Here is an 18,484-nt window from a genome sequence, read left to right as displayed (position 1 = left end):
TAACTACACGTATCTGGCCTTGTGGATGGTCAGTGCATGCCAAATGGTAGAGGGTGGATTAAGTAAGGTGTTTTAATCCTTACATCCTTGACTTTCCATTATTAGGAAACCACTGCCAGAACATAGCTTGTGGAAATTTGAGTGCAGTTGCGTTTTACCCAGTGTACCCTCAAATATCATTCCAAGAGCACTACCTTGTGTCAGCTATTCACATTGCTACCCCTAGTGAAGTCAAGGCAAAATTGCCCATGTTGTTACCATGTGGTGGTGGATCAATTGCTGACAATCAGAACATCAACAAGGTCTTAGTAGACACTTTCTACCAGATTGATTAATGTCACTGACTGGCCACTCACCCTGTGTTGCAGAGCAAAATCAGTTACTGGTGAAAAAAAAAACAGCAGCATGCCTACTTTTAATTTTACCTTCATTTAACCAGGCAAGTCAGTTAAGAACAAATTCTTATTTTCAACGACGGCCTGGGAACAGTGGGTTAACTGCCTGTTCAAGTGCAGAACGACGGATTTGTACCTTGTCAGCTCGGGGGTTTGAACTCGCAACGGTTACTCGTCCAATGCTCTAACCACTAGGCTACCCTGCCGCCCCAAGTATGCGCTACTACCAGATATAAGAAGCCTATGACTGCGTTCAGACAAGGAAGCCCAATTCTGATCTTTTGGACAATTATATCAGATCTTCATCACATCAGATCTTCTTCAGAGCTGATCTGATTGGCACAATTAGTGAAAGCAATATCATAATCGGGCTGTGTAAACGCAGCCATATGCCGCGTTCAAAAAACTAGGAAATCGGAAATCTCTGACTTCCGACATGACTACGTTCAAAACAACTGGGAACATTGAGAGAAAAAAACGTGCTCCGAGTGGGAAAAAAAACGATTTGAACGGTCATCCAATACGGAATTCCAACTTGGGAACTTCGGGCTTCTTTCTATATATCCGACTTTCCGTCATGAAGATCACTGACGTCATGATTTGACCGAGTTCCCCGTTGTTTTGAACGCAGCAATAGATCCCTACGGCCTATAAACATGCTCAATTTCTTGCACTTATTTGAGGTCGTATGTTTTACTGTGTGAACCAGCAGAGGGCGTAGTTCCCTTTCTCTAAATAGCTTTTCCACCGCATGAGGCTCTCGAACAGCTGCTGATTCCAAGATGACGGACCCTACAGCATCGCCGGAGGATCACTGGAACAAAGTAAGCTTGCTAGTTTAGACAAATATATGAGATGTGAGGACAAATAAGCGGTGTACGACACTGCCATATATTCGTAGCAAGAATAGTGTTTGTAATTTGGAGTTAATTTGCTACAATTGGCTTGTGCTAGCTAACACTAACAGGTAGCTAGCTAGGTACTAGCGCTTTTGTTTATGACTCTTTTCAAGCTTCTTCCCACTTTCGTTACGGTTCTGTAACGGTCAACTGCTGGCCAATTTGTAGCCTAGTCATAGTGGACCAGGCGGATGATTGGCAAATTCACCGTATGGGTGGACAGTGTTTAATTCTGCAAATGGTACACTCATCATATATCCACAGGTAAATTAACAAGTCAACTTTACAAAACGCTGCTGGTGTGTTCAGATTGCGCCCACATCACGATGTCGCGCTACGCATGTTTGCCGAGGTTGTGTACATGTTTCTGCCAAAAAATACTTGCCATATTTCAGCCCTGTCTGCACTGACCGCATAGGAACGTGGGTCCTACGAGTAGTTAGCTGCCACCTAGCAGTGGTGTAAAAATACTTTAAAGTACTACTTAAGTAGTTGTTGCGGGTATCTACTTTACTTTATTTATTTTTTGGATAACTTTTACTTCACTACATTCAGGAAATAATGCACTTTTTACTCCATACAATTTCCCTGACACCCAAAAGTACAAGTAACAGTTTGAATGCTTAGCAGAACAGAAAAATTGTCAAATTAACACACGTATCAAGATAACATCCATGTTTATCTCTACTGCCTCTGATCTGGCGGACTCATTAAACACATGCCTCATTTGTAAAGATATGAGTGTTTGCGTTTGGCCCTGGTTATCAGTAAAGGAAATGGTGCGGTCTAGTTTGCTTAATAAAAGGAATTTAAAATTATTTATACTTTTGATACTTAAGTATATTCAAAACCAAATACTTGTGGACATTCTGCCTACATGAATCAAATCAGTGGTGTATTCATTCCGCTGATTCTGTTTCTTAAACAGAAGCAAACGAAACGGGAAGGAACCTACCTGTATTTGACCAATATAAACACGTTTTATTTGCAGAACATAACTGTTTGGACATGATTACACTCCAGGACTACTGTCAGTGGAGTTTGTTTATGCTAATTGCTGTGTTTGTCTGGGGATTCGATTCAAGTGAAAGTTGATTGAATCCGTTTTGGAACCGGTGCCCTGTGCAAAGTCCACGGCGAAGTCGATTCTCTACTTTTCAGCTGACTTCTGCCGCGTTCACATGCTATTCGAAACTAGGAAACTTGTTGAACGCGGCACGTTTATAACAAAGACCAGTTAGAAAGTCTGACATTTTCGAGTTACCTCATTCAGATTTAGCACGTGAATGTGGCAGAAGTCGTCCGAAAAGTAGAGAAGGATTCCGTTTCCACATAAAAATGTTATCAAAAGCAATCAGTTTTGATCTGCCTTCCCAAATGAAAACTAGTTTGAAAATTCAAACATTTGAACCTATTTTATAGAAAAGAGATGTGTTTCTGAATGACGCACCATGCTGCCTTGTTGCCCAAGCAGCACAGATTACGGTTCCATTTGAGAAGGGAGCTCCTCCCTCACTGCTTTTACCCGTTCACGTCTCTGGTGCCCCGCGGCTCAGCATAATTGAATCTGCCCATTGAATGAGACGGGAAAGAGCCTGTTCTCACCTCCTTATCCACTGTTTTATTCTCTCATGTCAACACCTGCCATGGCTGAACAGAACGACGGGGCTTTCAGTGACAATGGATTTGACCCCAGTGAGTAGTATCCTAAGTCCTAAGTGTTGTTTTACCAAAATATACAATCTATAGCTAGTAGGCTACCAGTCCTGTGGATAACTGATTAGTAATTTAATGATGTCTGAGCTCTTCATGTTCTCCCTTAAGGTTTCTTTGCTGAGAATGCAAGGAAGGGTACTGTGGTCTCCAGGGCTAACAGCATTGGGTCCACAAGTGCCTCATCAGTACCAAATACAGGTACTGTGTTCTTTGTCATTTATGTTTAGACAACATATGTTAGGGAGTATTTTTAATCTGCAACATGGTGTGTGTACTATATGACTAAACGTTTTGTGTATGTGAGGCAATGCTGCATATTTATTTTGTATCCTTATTCAGAAACAACCATTTTATTCGTTGTCTTACTCCCTACCCCACTCTCACTTCCACTCTATTCTTTCTTGTTTTTTTTTCTCTATTGCATTTCCAAGTGACCTAGTTCGGTTGGGCGTTGTCCTGCGCTCTCATTGTCCAGTGCTTTATTCTATCTTGATGTCGGCCTTGAGCCTTAGGGAGGTAGACTGAAACACCTGCTCTTCCTCTCCTCACTGTAGATGATGAAGACAGTGACTACAGGCATGAGACCACATACAAGGAGTCCTACAAAGACCGGAGGAGACAGGCACACACACAGGCCGAGCAGAAACGACGGGATGCTATCAAGGTTTGGCCTCCGATGGAGAGCGGAACAACAGGAGTGTAGATCATGGGGAGGAGGGTAGTTGTGAAAAGGTTGAAAAATACAGAAGATTGGGGGGGTTGGACAGAGGGAGTTGGTGACTGATCTCTTCCAAAAAATGAAGATGTTTTTTAGGTGGCCAAATGTAATATTTTTGTCATTTCTAAAATCTGTTTGTCATGTGTTTGACTCCACAGAAAGGTTATGATGATCTCCAGTCCATAGTGCCCACCTGCCAGCAGCAGTCTGAGTTTGCCGTGGGGACGCAGAAGATCAGCAAGGCCACAGTGCTGCAGAAAAGTAATGTAGACCATTGTACCTATCAACCAGAAATGTACATTTTAGGACTGCAAATTGGCATTCCGACCTGTCTTTTTTTTTTAACTGTATAATGTCAACATACTATAAATATTTATAAAGGATCCCACCCTAAGCTAGAATTTTCCTCCCTGATAGAAATGTTTTGTCCAGAAATCCCTGACTGGTTGTTTCTGTGTTTCCTGCTACAGCTATCGACTACATCCAGTTTCTGCACAAAGAGAAGAAGAAGCAGGAGGAGGACATGTCTATGCTGAGGAAGGAAGTGATGGCACTGAAGATCATGAAAACGTTAGTCGCATGCAAAAAAAGATCTGTTACTACAGTGTGATACTGTAAAGTGTCAAAGCAGAGAGGGGAGAGTTGCGGGGTGAAACAGTTAAAGATATTAGCTGTGTTAACCTAAATTATACATATTTAATCGAAGAGAACCTTCAAGGATATGTTTCATTTACCTAATAACTCATGCACGTGTGTCCATGGTGGATTGCATATGCTGTATCAGGTCAGCCCTGGCAGACGGCCTTATCAGAGAGGGAAATGCCTCAGCCCACACTCTGCTCCGGCAGAGAGAAGTCCAGGAAAGCAGTCAACGGGGTTGGTTTTACCCAAACAACAATTGGGGCGTGACCCTCTGCATATACTGTGGAGGGAGGCCACTCCTACAGGAACATCTGAGTGGATTGAGCTGCCATCTAATCATTTATTTTCCTGAAGAGGCACCGAAGCCTCATTTATAAGTTTTGAATTGTGCAGTCATTTATGCTATTTGACAGTGTCAGGGTTCTAAAGCTGACCTTTTTTACAAGGAGCACATGTGCTCCTAAGTTGAGAAATGTAAGCGCGCACAAAGAAATTTAGGAGCACAATTAAAAATGGGGTTTTAAAGGTAGAATCCAGCATTTTCTAGGTGCATCGTTGCTCCTAAATTAGAATTCCAGGTCGCACAGCAAAAAACATTTAGGTGAGTAAAATGGTTGCGCTGTAGAGCCTTAAACATGTACTACCAATATGACACTATCATAGTTGTATAAATATGATGATATTACCGCTATTGTCAGTAGCTAGGTTTCCATCTATTTCATGCGAATAAACTACACATTTTCCCTCTAGCGACGTTTTTCCGTCAAATGAACTTGTTGCGGATAAAAGGCTGTGCGTGATGACGTAGTGCACATAAATCCCTTCTGAGGTAAAATTCAGATGAGCTGAATAAAAATGACAAGTTAAATGGGTTTACATTGCATTTTCAACTACTGATGGGGTTTCTCAAAAACAATAGTTGTCTAGTGAGTTCCCACTCTGGTATTCGACGCTCTAGCCAACAGCTCGCAGATACAGGCAGGGTTTAGCCTACATGGCAGCTTTGTCAAACGACAGCTCGATATTGATTGGAAAGGAGCATCAAACTCATCAACTTGCACCACCCTGTGAAGTTCATAACTTATTTAATCTGTAGCCTAATAAACAGCATGCTTTCCCAGTGCGTTATAGTGGGACGACCACACGTCATCGCGTGACTCCAAGTTTACTTCGATATGATGATTATTATATGAATATTTGCTCATTAAAAGCTTTTCCACTAACATTTCCCGCATAATACATTTTAGGCACAAAAAGATTCCACCTTGTCTAGCGTATTTGGGTTTGTCTGCATTTTGGAAAGTTTACAGACACTTTCTGTTTCAATCAAGCCTGTCGTGATTGATTTATTTTTCCTCAACATGTACATTACACGCATTAAAAGGTTGGATGGAAACCTGGTTAGAAATGGTCATGATAAGGCCTGAGGAGGTGTGGCACAGTGCTTGGATACAGCCCTTAGTGGTATACAGTGTCTTCAGGAAGTATTCGTACCCCTTTACTTATTCCACATTTTGTTGTTACAACCTGATTTCAAATTGGATTAATTATACAGTACCAGTTATGTTTGGACACACCTAGTCATTCAAGGATTTTTCTTTTACTATTTTCTACATTGTAGAATAATGGTGAAGACATCAAAACTATGAGATGATACTTATGGAATCATGTAGTAACCAAAAAAGTGTTAAACAAATCTACATATATTTTGGATTCTTCAAAGTAGCCATATGCTGAGCACTTGGCTGCTTTTGCTTATCTCTGCGGTCCAACTCATCCCAAACCAACTCAATTGGGTTGAGCTCGGGTGATTGTGGAGGCCAGGTCATCTGATGCAGCACTCCATCACTCTCCTTCTTGGTCAAATAGCCCTTCCACAGCCTGGAGGTGTGTTGGGTCATTGTCCTGTTGAAAAACAAATGATAGTCCCACTCAGCGCAAACCAGATGGGATGGTGTATCGCTGCAGAATGCTGTGGTAGCCATGCTTGTTAAGTGTGCCTTGAATTATAAATAAATCAGTGTCACCAGCACACCTCCTCCATGCTTCATGGTGGGAACCACCCATGCGGAGGTCAACCATTCACCTACTCTGTATCTCACAAACAAAATCTCCTCAAATTTGGACTCATCAGACCAAAGGACAGATTTCCACCGGTCTAATGTCCATTGCTTGTGTTTCTTGGCCCAAGCAAGTCTCTCCTTATTATTGGTGTCCTTTAGCAGTGGTTTCTTTGCAGCAATTCGACCACTAAGGCCTGATTCACGCAGTCTCCTCTGAACAGTTGATGTATCTGTTACTTGAACTCTGTGAATCATTTATTGGCTAATCTTTTACCAGATAGGGCTATCTTCTGTATACCACCCCTACCTTGTCACAACACAACTGATTGGCTCAAATGCATTAACAAGGAATAAAATTCCACAAATGAACTTTTAGCAAGGCATACGTGTTTAATTGAAATGCATTCCAGGTGACTACCTCGTGAAGTCGGTTGAGAGAATGCCAAGCATGTGCAAAGCTGTCAAGGCAAAGGGTGGCTACTTTGAAGAATCTCAAATATAAAATATATTTTGATTTGTTTAACACTTTTTTTGGTTGCTACATGATTCTATGTGTTATTTCATAGTTTTGATGTCTTCACTAATTTTCTACAATGTAGAAAATAAAAACACTGGAAGGTGTAGGTGTGTCAACTTTTGACAAGTACAGTGTGTGTATTATTTTTTTCACCCATCTACACACTACAATAAAGTGAAAACATTTTTGTAGAAAGTTTAGCAAATTCATTGAAAATAAAATACAGATGTCTAATTTATGTAAGTATTCACACCCCTAAGACAATACATTGGAATCACCTCTGGCAGCTATTACAGCTGTGAGTCTTTCTGGGTAAGTCTCTAAAGAGCTTTGCACACCTGGATTGTACAGTATTTGCACTGTCTAATTGGTTGTTAATCATTTTTACTCCTGAACTTATTTTGGCTTGCCATAACAAAGGGTTGAATACTTAATGACTCAAGACATTTCAGCTTTTAATTTTTTATTTGTTTGTAAAAAAAAAAATATATATATATATACATATATCATCTCAATTTAATCCATTTCAAATTCAGGCTGTAATAAAACAAAATTGAAGTCAAGGTGCATCATAACTTTCTGAAAGCACTGTTGCATGCCATAAACCACCCACACCTTATTGTTATTATAAACCGTTCAACAACATGAATATAGCAAAACATATGTATTGTGTTAAACCCATGGTATATTGTCTGATATACACACGGCTGGAATTCTGTTTCAGCCAATTAGCATCCAGTACCCAAACTACCCGGTTTATAACACGTTTACCCTGTGTGTTGTAGGAACTATGAGCACATAGTGAAGGCCCACCAGAACAACCCTCAGCAGGGGGAGGAGCAGGTGTCAGACCAGGTCAAGTTCAGCGTGTTTCAGAGCATCATGGACTCCCTGTTCCAGTCCTTCAGCAGGTCTGTGTCTGTGGCCAGCTTCCAGGAGCTGTCCGCCTGCGTCTTCAGCTGGATCGAGGAGCACTGCAAGCCTCAGGTAGGACACTCAATATGCACTAAAGGTACTGTACTGCTGGTGGATGGATGGCGCACCAAATCATGTATGGTTTTAAGGTAATGGTCTTTATATGTGATAGTCATGGCATTTTGGTGTATTTTCTGCTCAAGGATGGTATTTTGGACTTCCGGCTGACCCCAACAGGTCAAAACTATCACCGCTGTAGGCTTTAATTGACATGCCAGCCACCCTGTCTTGCTCTGAGGATTGATGACTATGTTGAGTTGACAGCTGTGGAAGGTAATCCATATTTGTCCTCTTTTCCTTCCCAGACATTGCGTGAGTTTGTGGTGGGAGTTCTCCGGCAGCTCAACAGCCAGCCGTATTAATGCAGCCAAGGCGTAAACTCAGGACAGGAATCTCCCCTCGAGGATGGAGCCGGGGCCTACCCTGGGTTCTCAGGGTCTGGTAGAGACCTCACATATCAGCCTATTGTGTTCCCTCGTGGCCTGCAGTATTTAAATCGTTAACGCTTACTCAACTCACCACCAGTCTGCAGCAGGGTTGGGTGTTTCCTGTTTAGTCAGGTCAAATCCAGCCCAGCATTCTGTGGTTTTAGTCATCAGGGGTTTCGTTGCAGAACAGAGTTGTGTTAAACAAGGCAAATGGCCGCTTGCTTGTAAACGTTCCCTAATGTTTACATTCACCACAAATCAGGGGTTGGAACCACATTTTATTTTTTCATTGTTCCATTCCAAACCTCTCTTTTTTTTGTTCCAGTGTTCAAACCAGCATAAAGTTCTAAACCGGTTCGAATCAAATCCAAAACAGTCATGAGTTAAAATATTCAATTCAAACCAGTTGTGATGGTATTTGAGAATTGTTAAATGTTCATCATTGATTGTGATGTTATGATTGCTGTTGTGTCCATGTTGTGACAGAATCAAGCATATTTGTAAGTGTTACTGCAGCTTTTTGCCTTTTCATCATCTTTATTGGCAAAAAGGCACGGTAGAATAGTGATTCATGAATAGTTCTGTATTAAACATTTTAAACAATCTCTGAACCAAAAAACTCTGGCCAGGATTCGATCAGATTAGCGGTAAACGCATAGCTAATCATTGCTTTTGTTTAGGTGGTGTTGGAGGTGTAACTGCGTTTAAACAAAAAAAAAATGTATTTAACCTTATTAAACTAGGCAAGTCAGTTAAGAGCTAATTATTATTTACAATGACGGCGTTAGAGCTGTCAAATCCACCTGGCGTTAACTATAGCTGGCATTGCCATTGGATGCACCAAGGTGCATTAGTAGAAAGCCCTTACAGCAGTGTTACAAATTATAACAGTGAAATGTGTGATAAATCCCGACTTGGTTTAATGATTGTCATTTCTATATAGCCTACACATTCTTGTTCTGAACTTCTAAGGTGGGTGGGATATAAGGACGGGTGTGGTTTCATGACAATGACTACAAGAGTAGCCCCTTACCAATTTGACAGGTTCAACAGTTACACCACCTAAACAAAAGCAATGTGTTTGTCAGCTGATGCAGGTTGCTGCAGATCTGATTGAATCCTGGCCTTAAACAGTCAAGAATGTTAAAATGTTATGTGAATAATTTGGTGATTTATTTTGACAATGTGCTCAGGAGAACTTGTACCAAATGTTTCAGGACCTTCTGGTAAACCTAACAGATGTGAATGTTTAATCTGTGTAATCACCAGACTTTAAAAAGGGATAATTTAATACGACAAGTATTTGTGCTGGTATAAATAAATCAGGTCTACTGTTACATATTTTCTGCTGATTTGGACAAGAATTTGATGGAAGTATTTCGTATGAATGATTTTTAATTGCAAAATAAACTTTATAAAGTATACACCTGTACAATGTATTTTATTACAAAACATTACAAATAGTAATTAGTTATTCCTGGAATGAGTTGATGGCATAATACTCCCTCAGAATTGACATTGAGGTCAAAGTAAACAAAGATCCTCCAACATTCTGTCAGGTACTTGGCATAGTCACTTTACAGTCTTCATCAGTCTCCACACCAACTTCTTCCTAAACAGAGAACACAAAAAAAGATGCTGACATCTCAGGTTGACAAATAAGAGTAAACATGATAGGCATTTGTCTCCCTCTGTCATGGTGATGAACAATATCCCGTTTCCCAAATAAAGACAGTAGAACTGTAGATCTGTATGTTTTGCAGAGCATCTTACCAGAAATTGCTTCTTGGTCTTGGGGTATCCCTCCAAAATGGAACCCATCATATCAGCTACCTGAGAGGAGCAGAGACAGATGCAGACTATTTGTTCTGGTTTGTCCTGCTCTGACACGAATACTCGTACGACTTTGATCAAATAAGGGCTCTATTCAATCCAGATTGCGGAAGTACAGCGTGTAAGGCAATGTTCCTGTGTTTGGCGGAGACTGCATTCACTGTAAACGTCACGTCTGCTTGATCGGAAATAACCTTTACATTTTATCACGCAATCCGTAACATGTCAGCAATACAGCTGGAATTAGAGCCCTAAAATAAATAAATCACCAGTCTCTTCCTCTTCTTCCACTCTTTCACGTAGAGATGTCTCTCCTTGTAAACCTGAAAGAAAGACGCATGAGCACAGTATATGGGGGAGGGGGGAGTGTTTTGTATTTGAACCCTGGTCTGATTGTGACCCATACCATCTTCTTCTGCTCTGGTGTGACATGATTGGTCGCTGACTTAATCTTCTCCAGATGCTCCCTGTAACCAGAACACCCTTCTTTTAGCTCCTGGATCTCTGATATCATTTCCTCTGTGGTCAGGGAGCTGTTGAGCAGTAGTAGTAGTCCAGTGTGTGGGAAGAGTGCTGATAGGGCCAAAGAGGGGAGCCCTACCTGCGTCCAGCTGTCTGCAGCCCTGGGAGATGGCCTGCACCTGTGTGCTGAGGTCAGAGATGCGACTGTCGATGGCCTTCAGATCTGTCTCACTCACCTCTGCAAACTGTGCCTGTAGGAGGTCAAGGACATTCTGGTAGTTACATTTACCGGTTAGTTTTTTTATTACTATGTGGTAAATTTTCACAACTCAAAACAGATCATCAAAAAGGCAATTAACACATTTTCATTTGACTATAACACAAAATCAGTCACTTTTTCACCAAACTTCACTGCTTTACTACAATTGTATTGGCCAATACAGAACTGTAATAGCCATAATACACTGCTCAAAAAAATAAAGGGAACGCTAAAATAACACATCCTAGATCTGAACGAATGAAATATTCTTATTAAATACTTTTTTCTTTACATAGTTGAATGTGCTGACAACAAAATCACAAACATTTTCAATGAAAATCAAATTTATCAACCCATGGAGGTCTGGATTTGGATTCACACTCAAAATTAGTGGAAAACCACACGACAGGCTGATCCAACTTTGATGCAATGTCCTTAAAACAAGTCAAAATGAGGCTCAGTAGTGTGTGTGGCCTCCACGTGCCTGTATGACCTCCCTACAACGCCTGGGCATGCTCCTGATGAGGTGGCGGATGGTCTCCTGAGGGATCTCCTGCCAGACCTTGACTAAAGCATCCGCCAACTCCTGGACAGTCTGTGGTGCAACGTGGCGTTGGTGGATGGAGCGAGACATGATGTCCCAGATGTGCTCAATTGGATTCAGGTCTGGGGAACGGACGGGCCAGTTCATAGCATCAATGCCTTCCTCTTGCAGGAACTGCTGACACACTCCAGCCACATGAGGTCTAGCATTGTCTTGCATTAGGAGGAACCCAGGGACAACCGCACCAGCATATGGTCTCACATGGGGTCTGAGGATCTCATCTCGGTACCTAATGGCAGTCAGGCTACCTCTGGTGAGCACATGGAGGGCTGTGCGCCCCCCAAAGAAATGCCACCCCACACCATGACTGACCCACTGCCAAACCGGTCATGCTGGAGGATGTTGCAGGCAGCAGAACGTTCTCCACGGCGTCTCCAGACTCTGTCACATGTGCTCAGTGTGAACCTGCTTTCATCTGTGAAGAGTACAGTGCGCCAGTGGCGAATTTGCCAATCTTGGTGTTCTCTGGCAAATGCCAAACGTCCTGCACGGTGTTGGGCTGTAAGCACAACCCCCACCTGTGGACGTCGGGCCCTCATGGAGTCTGTTTCTGACCGTTTGAGCAGACACATGCACATTTGTGGCCTGCTGGAGGTCATTTGCAGGGCCCTGGCAGTGCTCCTTGCACAAAGGCGGAGGTAGCGGTCCTGCTGCTGGGTTGTTGCCCTCCTACGGCCTCCTCCACGTCTCCTGATTTACTGGCCTGTCTCATGGTAGTGCCTCCATGCTCTGGACACTACGCTGACAGACACAGCAAACCTTCTTGCTACAGCTCGCATTGATGAGCCATCCTGGATGAGCTGCACTACCTCAGCCACTTGTGTGGGTTGTAAACTCCGTCTCATGCTACCACTAGAGTGAAAGCACTGCCAGCAAAACATCAGCCAGGAAGCATAGGAACTGAGAAGTGGTCTGTGGTCACCACCTGCAGAACCACTCCTTTATTAGGGGTGTCTTGCTAATTGCCTATAATTTCCACCTGTTTTCTATTCCATTTGCACAACAGCATGTGCAATTTATTGTCAATCAGTGTTGCTTCCTAAGTGGACAGTTTGATTTCACAGAAGTGTGATTGACTTGTTGTTACATTGTGTTGTTTAAGTGTTCCCTTTATTTTTTGAGCAGTGTATATACATTTACATAGACACTTATGCAAAGTGACAAAAGTCCACACATTTTGGTATGTGTCCCCAGTGGGAATCGGATCTACAACTCTGTTGTTAGTGCCACACTCTTATGAGCTGAGCCATGTACAGGACCACTACAATACATAAGTACAATACTGTAAAATACTTGATTATCCTCATTACCATACAGGTGGAAGATGTATGTTGCCATCCCCATGAGAGTACCACCCTCATTCAGGCCATGGATGAGGCATGCAATGATTTAAATCCAGACCTACAGTACCAGTCAAAAGTTTGGACACACCTACTCATTCAAGGGTTTTTCTGAATTTTTATTATTTTCTACATTGTAGAATAATAGTGAAGACCTCAAAACTATGAAATAACCCATATGGAATCTAATAACAAAAAAAGTGTTAAACAAATAAATATATTTTATGAGATTCTTCAAAGTAGCCACCCTTTGCCTTGACAGCTTTGCAGTCTTGGCATTCTCTCAACCAGCTTCATGAGGTAGTCATCTGGAATGCATTTCAATTAACAGGTGTGCCTTTAAATTAATTTGTGGAATTTCTTTCCTTGTTAATGCGTTTGAGCCAATCAGTTGTGTTGTGACAAGGTAGGGGTGGTATACAGAAGATAGCCCTATTTGGTAAAAGACCAAGTCCATATTATGGCAAGGACTGCTAAAATAAGCAAAGAAAAATGACAGTCCGTCATTACGGAACATTTCAAGAACTTTGAAAGTTGGTGCAGTCACAAAAACCATAAAGCGCTATGATGAAACTGGCTCTCACGAGGACCGCCACAGGAAAGGAAGACCCAGAGTTACCTCTGCTGCAGAGGATAAATTCATTAGTTAACTGCACCTCAGATTGCAGCCCAAATAAATGAGTTACAGAGGCCAAGTAACAGACACATCTCAACATCAAATCAAATTGTATTTGTCACATACACATGGTTAGCAGATGTTAATGCGAGTGTAGCGAAATTATTGTGCTTCTAGTTCCGACAATGCAGTAGTAACCAACGAGTAATCTAACCTAATAATTCCACAACTGCTACCTTATACACACAAGTGTAAAAGGATAAAGAATATGTACATAAAGATATGAATGAGTGATGGTACAGAACGGCATAGGCAAGATGCAGTAGATGGTATCGAGTACAGTATATACATACGAGATGAGTAATGTAGGGTATGTAAACATTATATTAAGTGGCATTGTTTAAAGTGGCTAGTGCTACCTTTTTTACATCAATTTCCATTATTAAAGTGGCTGGAATTGAGTCAGTATGTTGGCAGCAGCCACTCAATGTTAGTGGTGGCTGTTTAACAGTCTGATTGCCTTGAGATAGAAGCAGTTTTTCAGTCTCTCGGCCCCTGCTTTGATGCACCTGTACTGTCCTCGCCTTCTGGATGATAGCGGGGTGAACAGGCAGTGGCTCAGGTGGTTGTTATCCTTGATGATCTTTATGGCCTTCCTGTGACATCGGGTGGTGTAGGTGTCCTGGAGGGCAGGTAGTTTGCCCCCGGTGATGCGTTGTGCAGACCTCACTACCCTCTGGAGAGGCTTACGGTTGTGGGCGGAGCAGTTGCCGTACCAGGCGGTGATACAGCCCGACAGGATGCTCTCGATTGTGCATCTGTAAAAGTTTGTGAGTGCTTTTGTTGACAAGCCGAATTTCTACAGCCTCCTGAGTTTGAAGAGGCGCTGTTGCGCCTTTTTCACAATGCTGTCTGTGTGGGTGGACCAATTCAGTTTGTCCGTGATGTGTACGCCGAGGACCTTAAAACTTACTACCCTCTCCACTACTGTCCTGTCGATGTGGATAGGGGGGTGCTCCCTCTGCTGTTTCCTAAAATCCACGATCATCTCCTTTGTTTTGTTGACGTTGAGTGTGAGGTTATTTTCCTGACACCACACTCCGAGGGCCCTCACCTCCTCCCTGTAGGCCGTCTCGTCGTTGTTGGTAATCAAGCCTACCACTGTAGTGTCGTCCGCAAACTTGATGATTGAGTTGGAGGCGTGCATGGCCACGCAGTCGTGGGTGAACAAGGAGTACAGGAGAGGGCTCAGAACGCACCCTTGTGGAGCCCCAGTGTTGAGGATCAGCGGGGTGGAGATGTTGTTACCTACTCTCACCACCTGGGGGCGGCCCGTCAGGAAGTCCAGTACCCAGTTGCACAGGGCGGGTTTCGAGACCCAGGGTCTCGAGCTTGATGACGAGTTTGGAGGGTACTATGGTGTTAAATGCTGAGCTGTAGTCGATGAACAGCATTCTCACGTAGGTATTCCTCTTGTCCAGATGGGTTAGGGCAGTGTGGTTGCAATTGCGTCGTCTGTGGACCTATTGGGGCGGTAAGCAAATTGGAGTGGGTCTAGGGTGTCAGGTAGGGTGAAGGTGATATGGTCCTTGACTTGACTCTCAAAGCACTTCATGATGACGAAAGTGAGTGCTACGGGGCGGTAGTCGTTTAGCTCAGTTACCTTAGCTTTCTTGGTGTCCCTCTTGAAGCATGAGGGACAGCAGACTGGGATAAGGATTGATTGAATATGTCCGTAAACACACCAACCAGCTGGTCTGCGCTGGCTCTGAGGACGCGGCTGGGGATGCCGTCTGGGCCTGCAGCCTTGCGAGGGTTAACACGTTTAAATGTTTTACTCACGCCGGCTGCAGTGAAGGAGAGTCTGCAGGTTTTGGTAGTGGGCCGTGTCAGTGGCACTGTATTGTCCTCAAAGCGAGCAAAGAAGTTATTTAGTCTGTCTGGGAGCAAGACATCCTGGTCCGCAACGGGGCTGGTTTTCTTTTTGTAATCCGTGATTGACTGTAGACCCTGCCACATACCTTGTGTCTGAGCCTTTGAATTGCGACTCTACTTTGTCTCTATACTGATGCTTAGCTTGTTTGATTGCCTTGCGGAGGGAATAGCTACACTGTTTGTATTCGGTCATGTTTCTGGTCACCTTGCCCTGGTTAAAATCAGCAGTTCGCACTTTCAGTTTCGCGCGAATGCTGCCATCAATCCACGGTTACTGGTTTGGGAATGTTTTAATAGTTGCTATGGGTACGACATCGCCAATGCACTTTCTAATGAACTCGCTCACCGAATCAGCATATTCGTCAATGTTGTTGTTGGACGCAATGCGAAACATATCCCAATCCACGTGATCGAAGCAGTCTTGAAGCGTGGAGTCAGATTGGTCGGACCAGCGTTGAACAGACCTGAGTGTGGGAGCTTCCTGTTTTAGTTTCTGTCTATAGGCTGGAAGCAACAAAATGGAGTCGTGGTCAGCTTTTCCGAAAGGAGGGCGGGGGAGGGCCTTATATGCATTGCGGAAGTTAGAATAACAATGATCCAGGGTTTTACCAGCCCTGGTTGCACAATCGATATGCTGATAGAATTTAGGGAGTCTTGATTTCAGATTAGCCTTGTTAAAATCCCAAGCTAAAATGAATGCAGTCTCAGGAGCCTCAATGACCTTCGTTTTCCCCTTTTACGGCGACGTTGTTTAGCCTCGCCGGCTAGGATCCGATCCATTGTCCTGGGTGGTGGGCAAAACACAGGATCCGTTTCGGTAAAGTCGTATTCATAATGATCATAATGGTCATAATCATAATGGTCATAATGATGGGGAGTTGATGTTGCTCTTATATTCAGTAGTTCCTCCCGACTGTATGTAATGAAAGATTACCTGGGGTACCAATGTAAGAAATAACAGAAATAACAGTTTCCTAGGAACACGAAGCGAGGCGGCCATCTCTGTCGGCCGGAGGAGACTGCGTGAATCAGGCCTTCATGGTCGAAATGCTGCAAAGAAACCACTACTAAAGGACACCAATAAGAAGACATGCTTGGGCCAAGAAACACGAGAAATGGACGTTAGACTGGTGGAGACCGGTGAGATCTTTGGTTCCAACCGCTGTGTCTTTGGGAGACGCAGAGTAGGTGAGTGGATGATCTCTGCATGTGTGGTTCCCACCATGAAGCAGGTGTGATGGTGCATTGCTGGTGACACTGTCTGTGATTTATTTAGAATTCAGGGCACACTTGACCAGCATGGCTACCACAGCATTCTGCAGTGGTACGCCATCCCATCTGGTTTGCGCTTAGTGGGACTATCATTTGTTTTTTAACAGGACAATGACCCAACACACCTCCAAGCTGTGTAAGGACTATTTGACCAAGAAGGAGAGTGATGGAGTGCTGTATCAGATGACCTGGCCTCCACAATCACCCAACCACAACCCAATTGAGATGGTTTGGGATGAGTTGGACCGCAGAGTGAAGAAAAAGCAGCCAACAAGTGCTCAGCATGTGGGAACTCCTTCAAGACTCTTGGAAAAGCATTCCTCATGAAGCTGGTTGAGAAAATGCCAAGAGTGTGTTAAGCTGTCGTCAAATTGTAGCAACTTTGAAGAATCTCAAATATGTTGATTGGTTTAACACTTTTTTGGATACTACATGATTCCATGTGCTTTTTTTAATAGTTTGTATTACATACTAGAAATAAAGAAATACCCTTGAATGAGTAGGTGTCCAAACTTGACTGGCACTGTATGTCAGGCTTGGATAGAAAATTATGAACATTTGATGTTCAGTCAATTTTTATGGGTAGTGCAAGTGTATTGCCTAATGTGATAACAGTACTGTAATTTACAGTAATGTAAATTCAAAGGGCAATTTTGAAATATCTTACATTTACTTCCATTGGAGTACGTTAAAATAACTCAAGGAAATTGAGGAAATATCATTATGTTGTGTTTTGGTGATCAAACCAATCTACTCATTTCACAGTAAACTTGGATCAATGGTTGCGTGGTGAAAGAAGTCTCCAAACAAAATGAATGGTTATTGAATGGAAGACTGGCTGCTTACAAGTTTTGAAAGTTTTGATTTTTTTTTTTTTTTTACAAATTCCCCACATACTTGTGAAATTAGCAACAAAGAGAGAGAAAAAAACGAATCACCAAAACAGAAAAGATTCAGATCAGCAGTGGATACATATTTTCATCAACATATACAGTACGCATTGACGTGCTGCTCTGATACTCAGCCTTGATAACCTGATCAGCAAAGTAGATATTTTGCTTCCCATTGGTTTTATCTTTGATCCTCCCTTCCAGTGCCAACTGTTCCATGGCTTTAACCACAGCCTACCAGGATAGGAATGAGTAATCAAATATATATTTTAGTTTATGTATGCTGAAAATCATGTCACTGGCTCAGAAGAACAGTTTAGCCTTTCTCACCGTCTTTCCCAGGCCGTGCTGCTTCTGTAAATTGTTAAAGACATCTTGGGCACTGTAAGGACGGTTCTTCTCGTTTAGGTAAGCAAATATGACTGTTAAACCTGACAATAAAAACACAAAACAGTGACCTGTATAACTTCTAGTAGCTGGTGTATGGATTTATCAGTGCAGGTGAGTGTTAGTGTGCTAGCTTGCTGGACTGCTTCTAGCTTGGCTAATGTTCGCTACATCGGTTAGGAAAACGTCTGTCATGTTTGGTAACATACTAGACGCAATGAATGTAGCAACCTGGTAAAATAAAAGATTACAACTCATACCTCCGTTGTCTTTTTTGCTCATGTTTTATTTATTCCGTGAGCTATAAACTATCGCTATCTAACTTATGCTTATTGACAGATCGAGTTTCGCGCGGCCGTGATGCATTGTGGGTGTCCAGGTTTTACCTACGTCATATCGAAACAGAAGCTTGTTTTCGTCACCCTCCGCCTCTGTGCAAGACCGCCTGGGACAGCTTGGGTATGGACCATTGATCAGTGCATGAAATAAGCGCCAGCAACCAGTCAAATGTCGGTAAAAAGAAGAAAAAAAAG

General features: G+C 42.7%; 2 protein-coding genes across 4 annotated transcripts; one reads left to right on the top strand and one right to left on the bottom strand.

Annotated features, from left to right (window-relative positions):
• Positions 1-849: 849 nt before the first annotated feature.
• LOC135554063 (max-like protein X) lies at positions 850-9,777 on the top strand. The gene is made up of 8 exons (XM_064986083.1): positions 850-1,219; positions 2,953-2,989; positions 3,119-3,208; positions 3,565-3,674; positions 3,887-3,989; positions 4,199-4,298; positions 7,736-7,937; positions 8,231-9,777. Exons 1-8 carry the CDS (start codon positions 1,178-1,180, stop codon positions 8,285-8,287), a joined length of 741 nt encoding a protein of 246 aa, XP_064842155.1. The 5' UTR covers positions 850-1,177; the 3' UTR covers positions 8,288-9,777.
• Positions 9,736-18,316, bottom strand: LOC135554064 (homologous-pairing protein 2 homolog). Of its 3 annotated transcripts, XM_064986084.1 has the most exons (8): positions 18,212-18,316; positions 17,895-17,995; positions 17,709-17,798; positions 10,788-10,899; positions 10,593-10,738; positions 10,456-10,509; positions 10,127-10,186; positions 9,736-9,965 (listed from the first exon to the last, which is right to left on the bottom strand). In XM_064986084.1, exons 1-8 carry the CDS (start codon positions 18,231-18,233, stop codon positions 9,909-9,911), a joined length of 642 nt encoding a protein of 213 aa, XP_064842156.1. In that variant the 5' UTR covers positions 18,234-18,316; the 3' UTR covers positions 9,736-9,908. The 3 variants fall into 3 exon arrangements, 1 of the variants encoding a protein (XP_064842156.1); XR_010457652.1 differs by having other exon boundaries at positions 9,936-9,965; positions 10,456-10,653; XR_010457651.1 differs by having other exon boundaries at positions 9,926-9,965; positions 10,127-10,653.
• Between the last annotated feature and the right edge of the window lie 168 nt (positions 18,317-18,484).

The sequence above is a fragment of the Oncorhynchus masou genome, chromosome 14 (assembly GCF_036934945.1).
Source record: "Oncorhynchus masou masou isolate Uvic2021 chromosome 14, UVic_Omas_1.1, whole genome shotgun sequence".
NCBI classification, from domain to species: Eukaryota; Metazoa; Chordata; class Actinopteri; order Salmoniformes; family Salmonidae; genus Oncorhynchus; species Oncorhynchus masou.
Note: the sequence above shows the minus strand (reverse complement) of the source record. Positions and strands in the feature narration are given on the sequence as shown.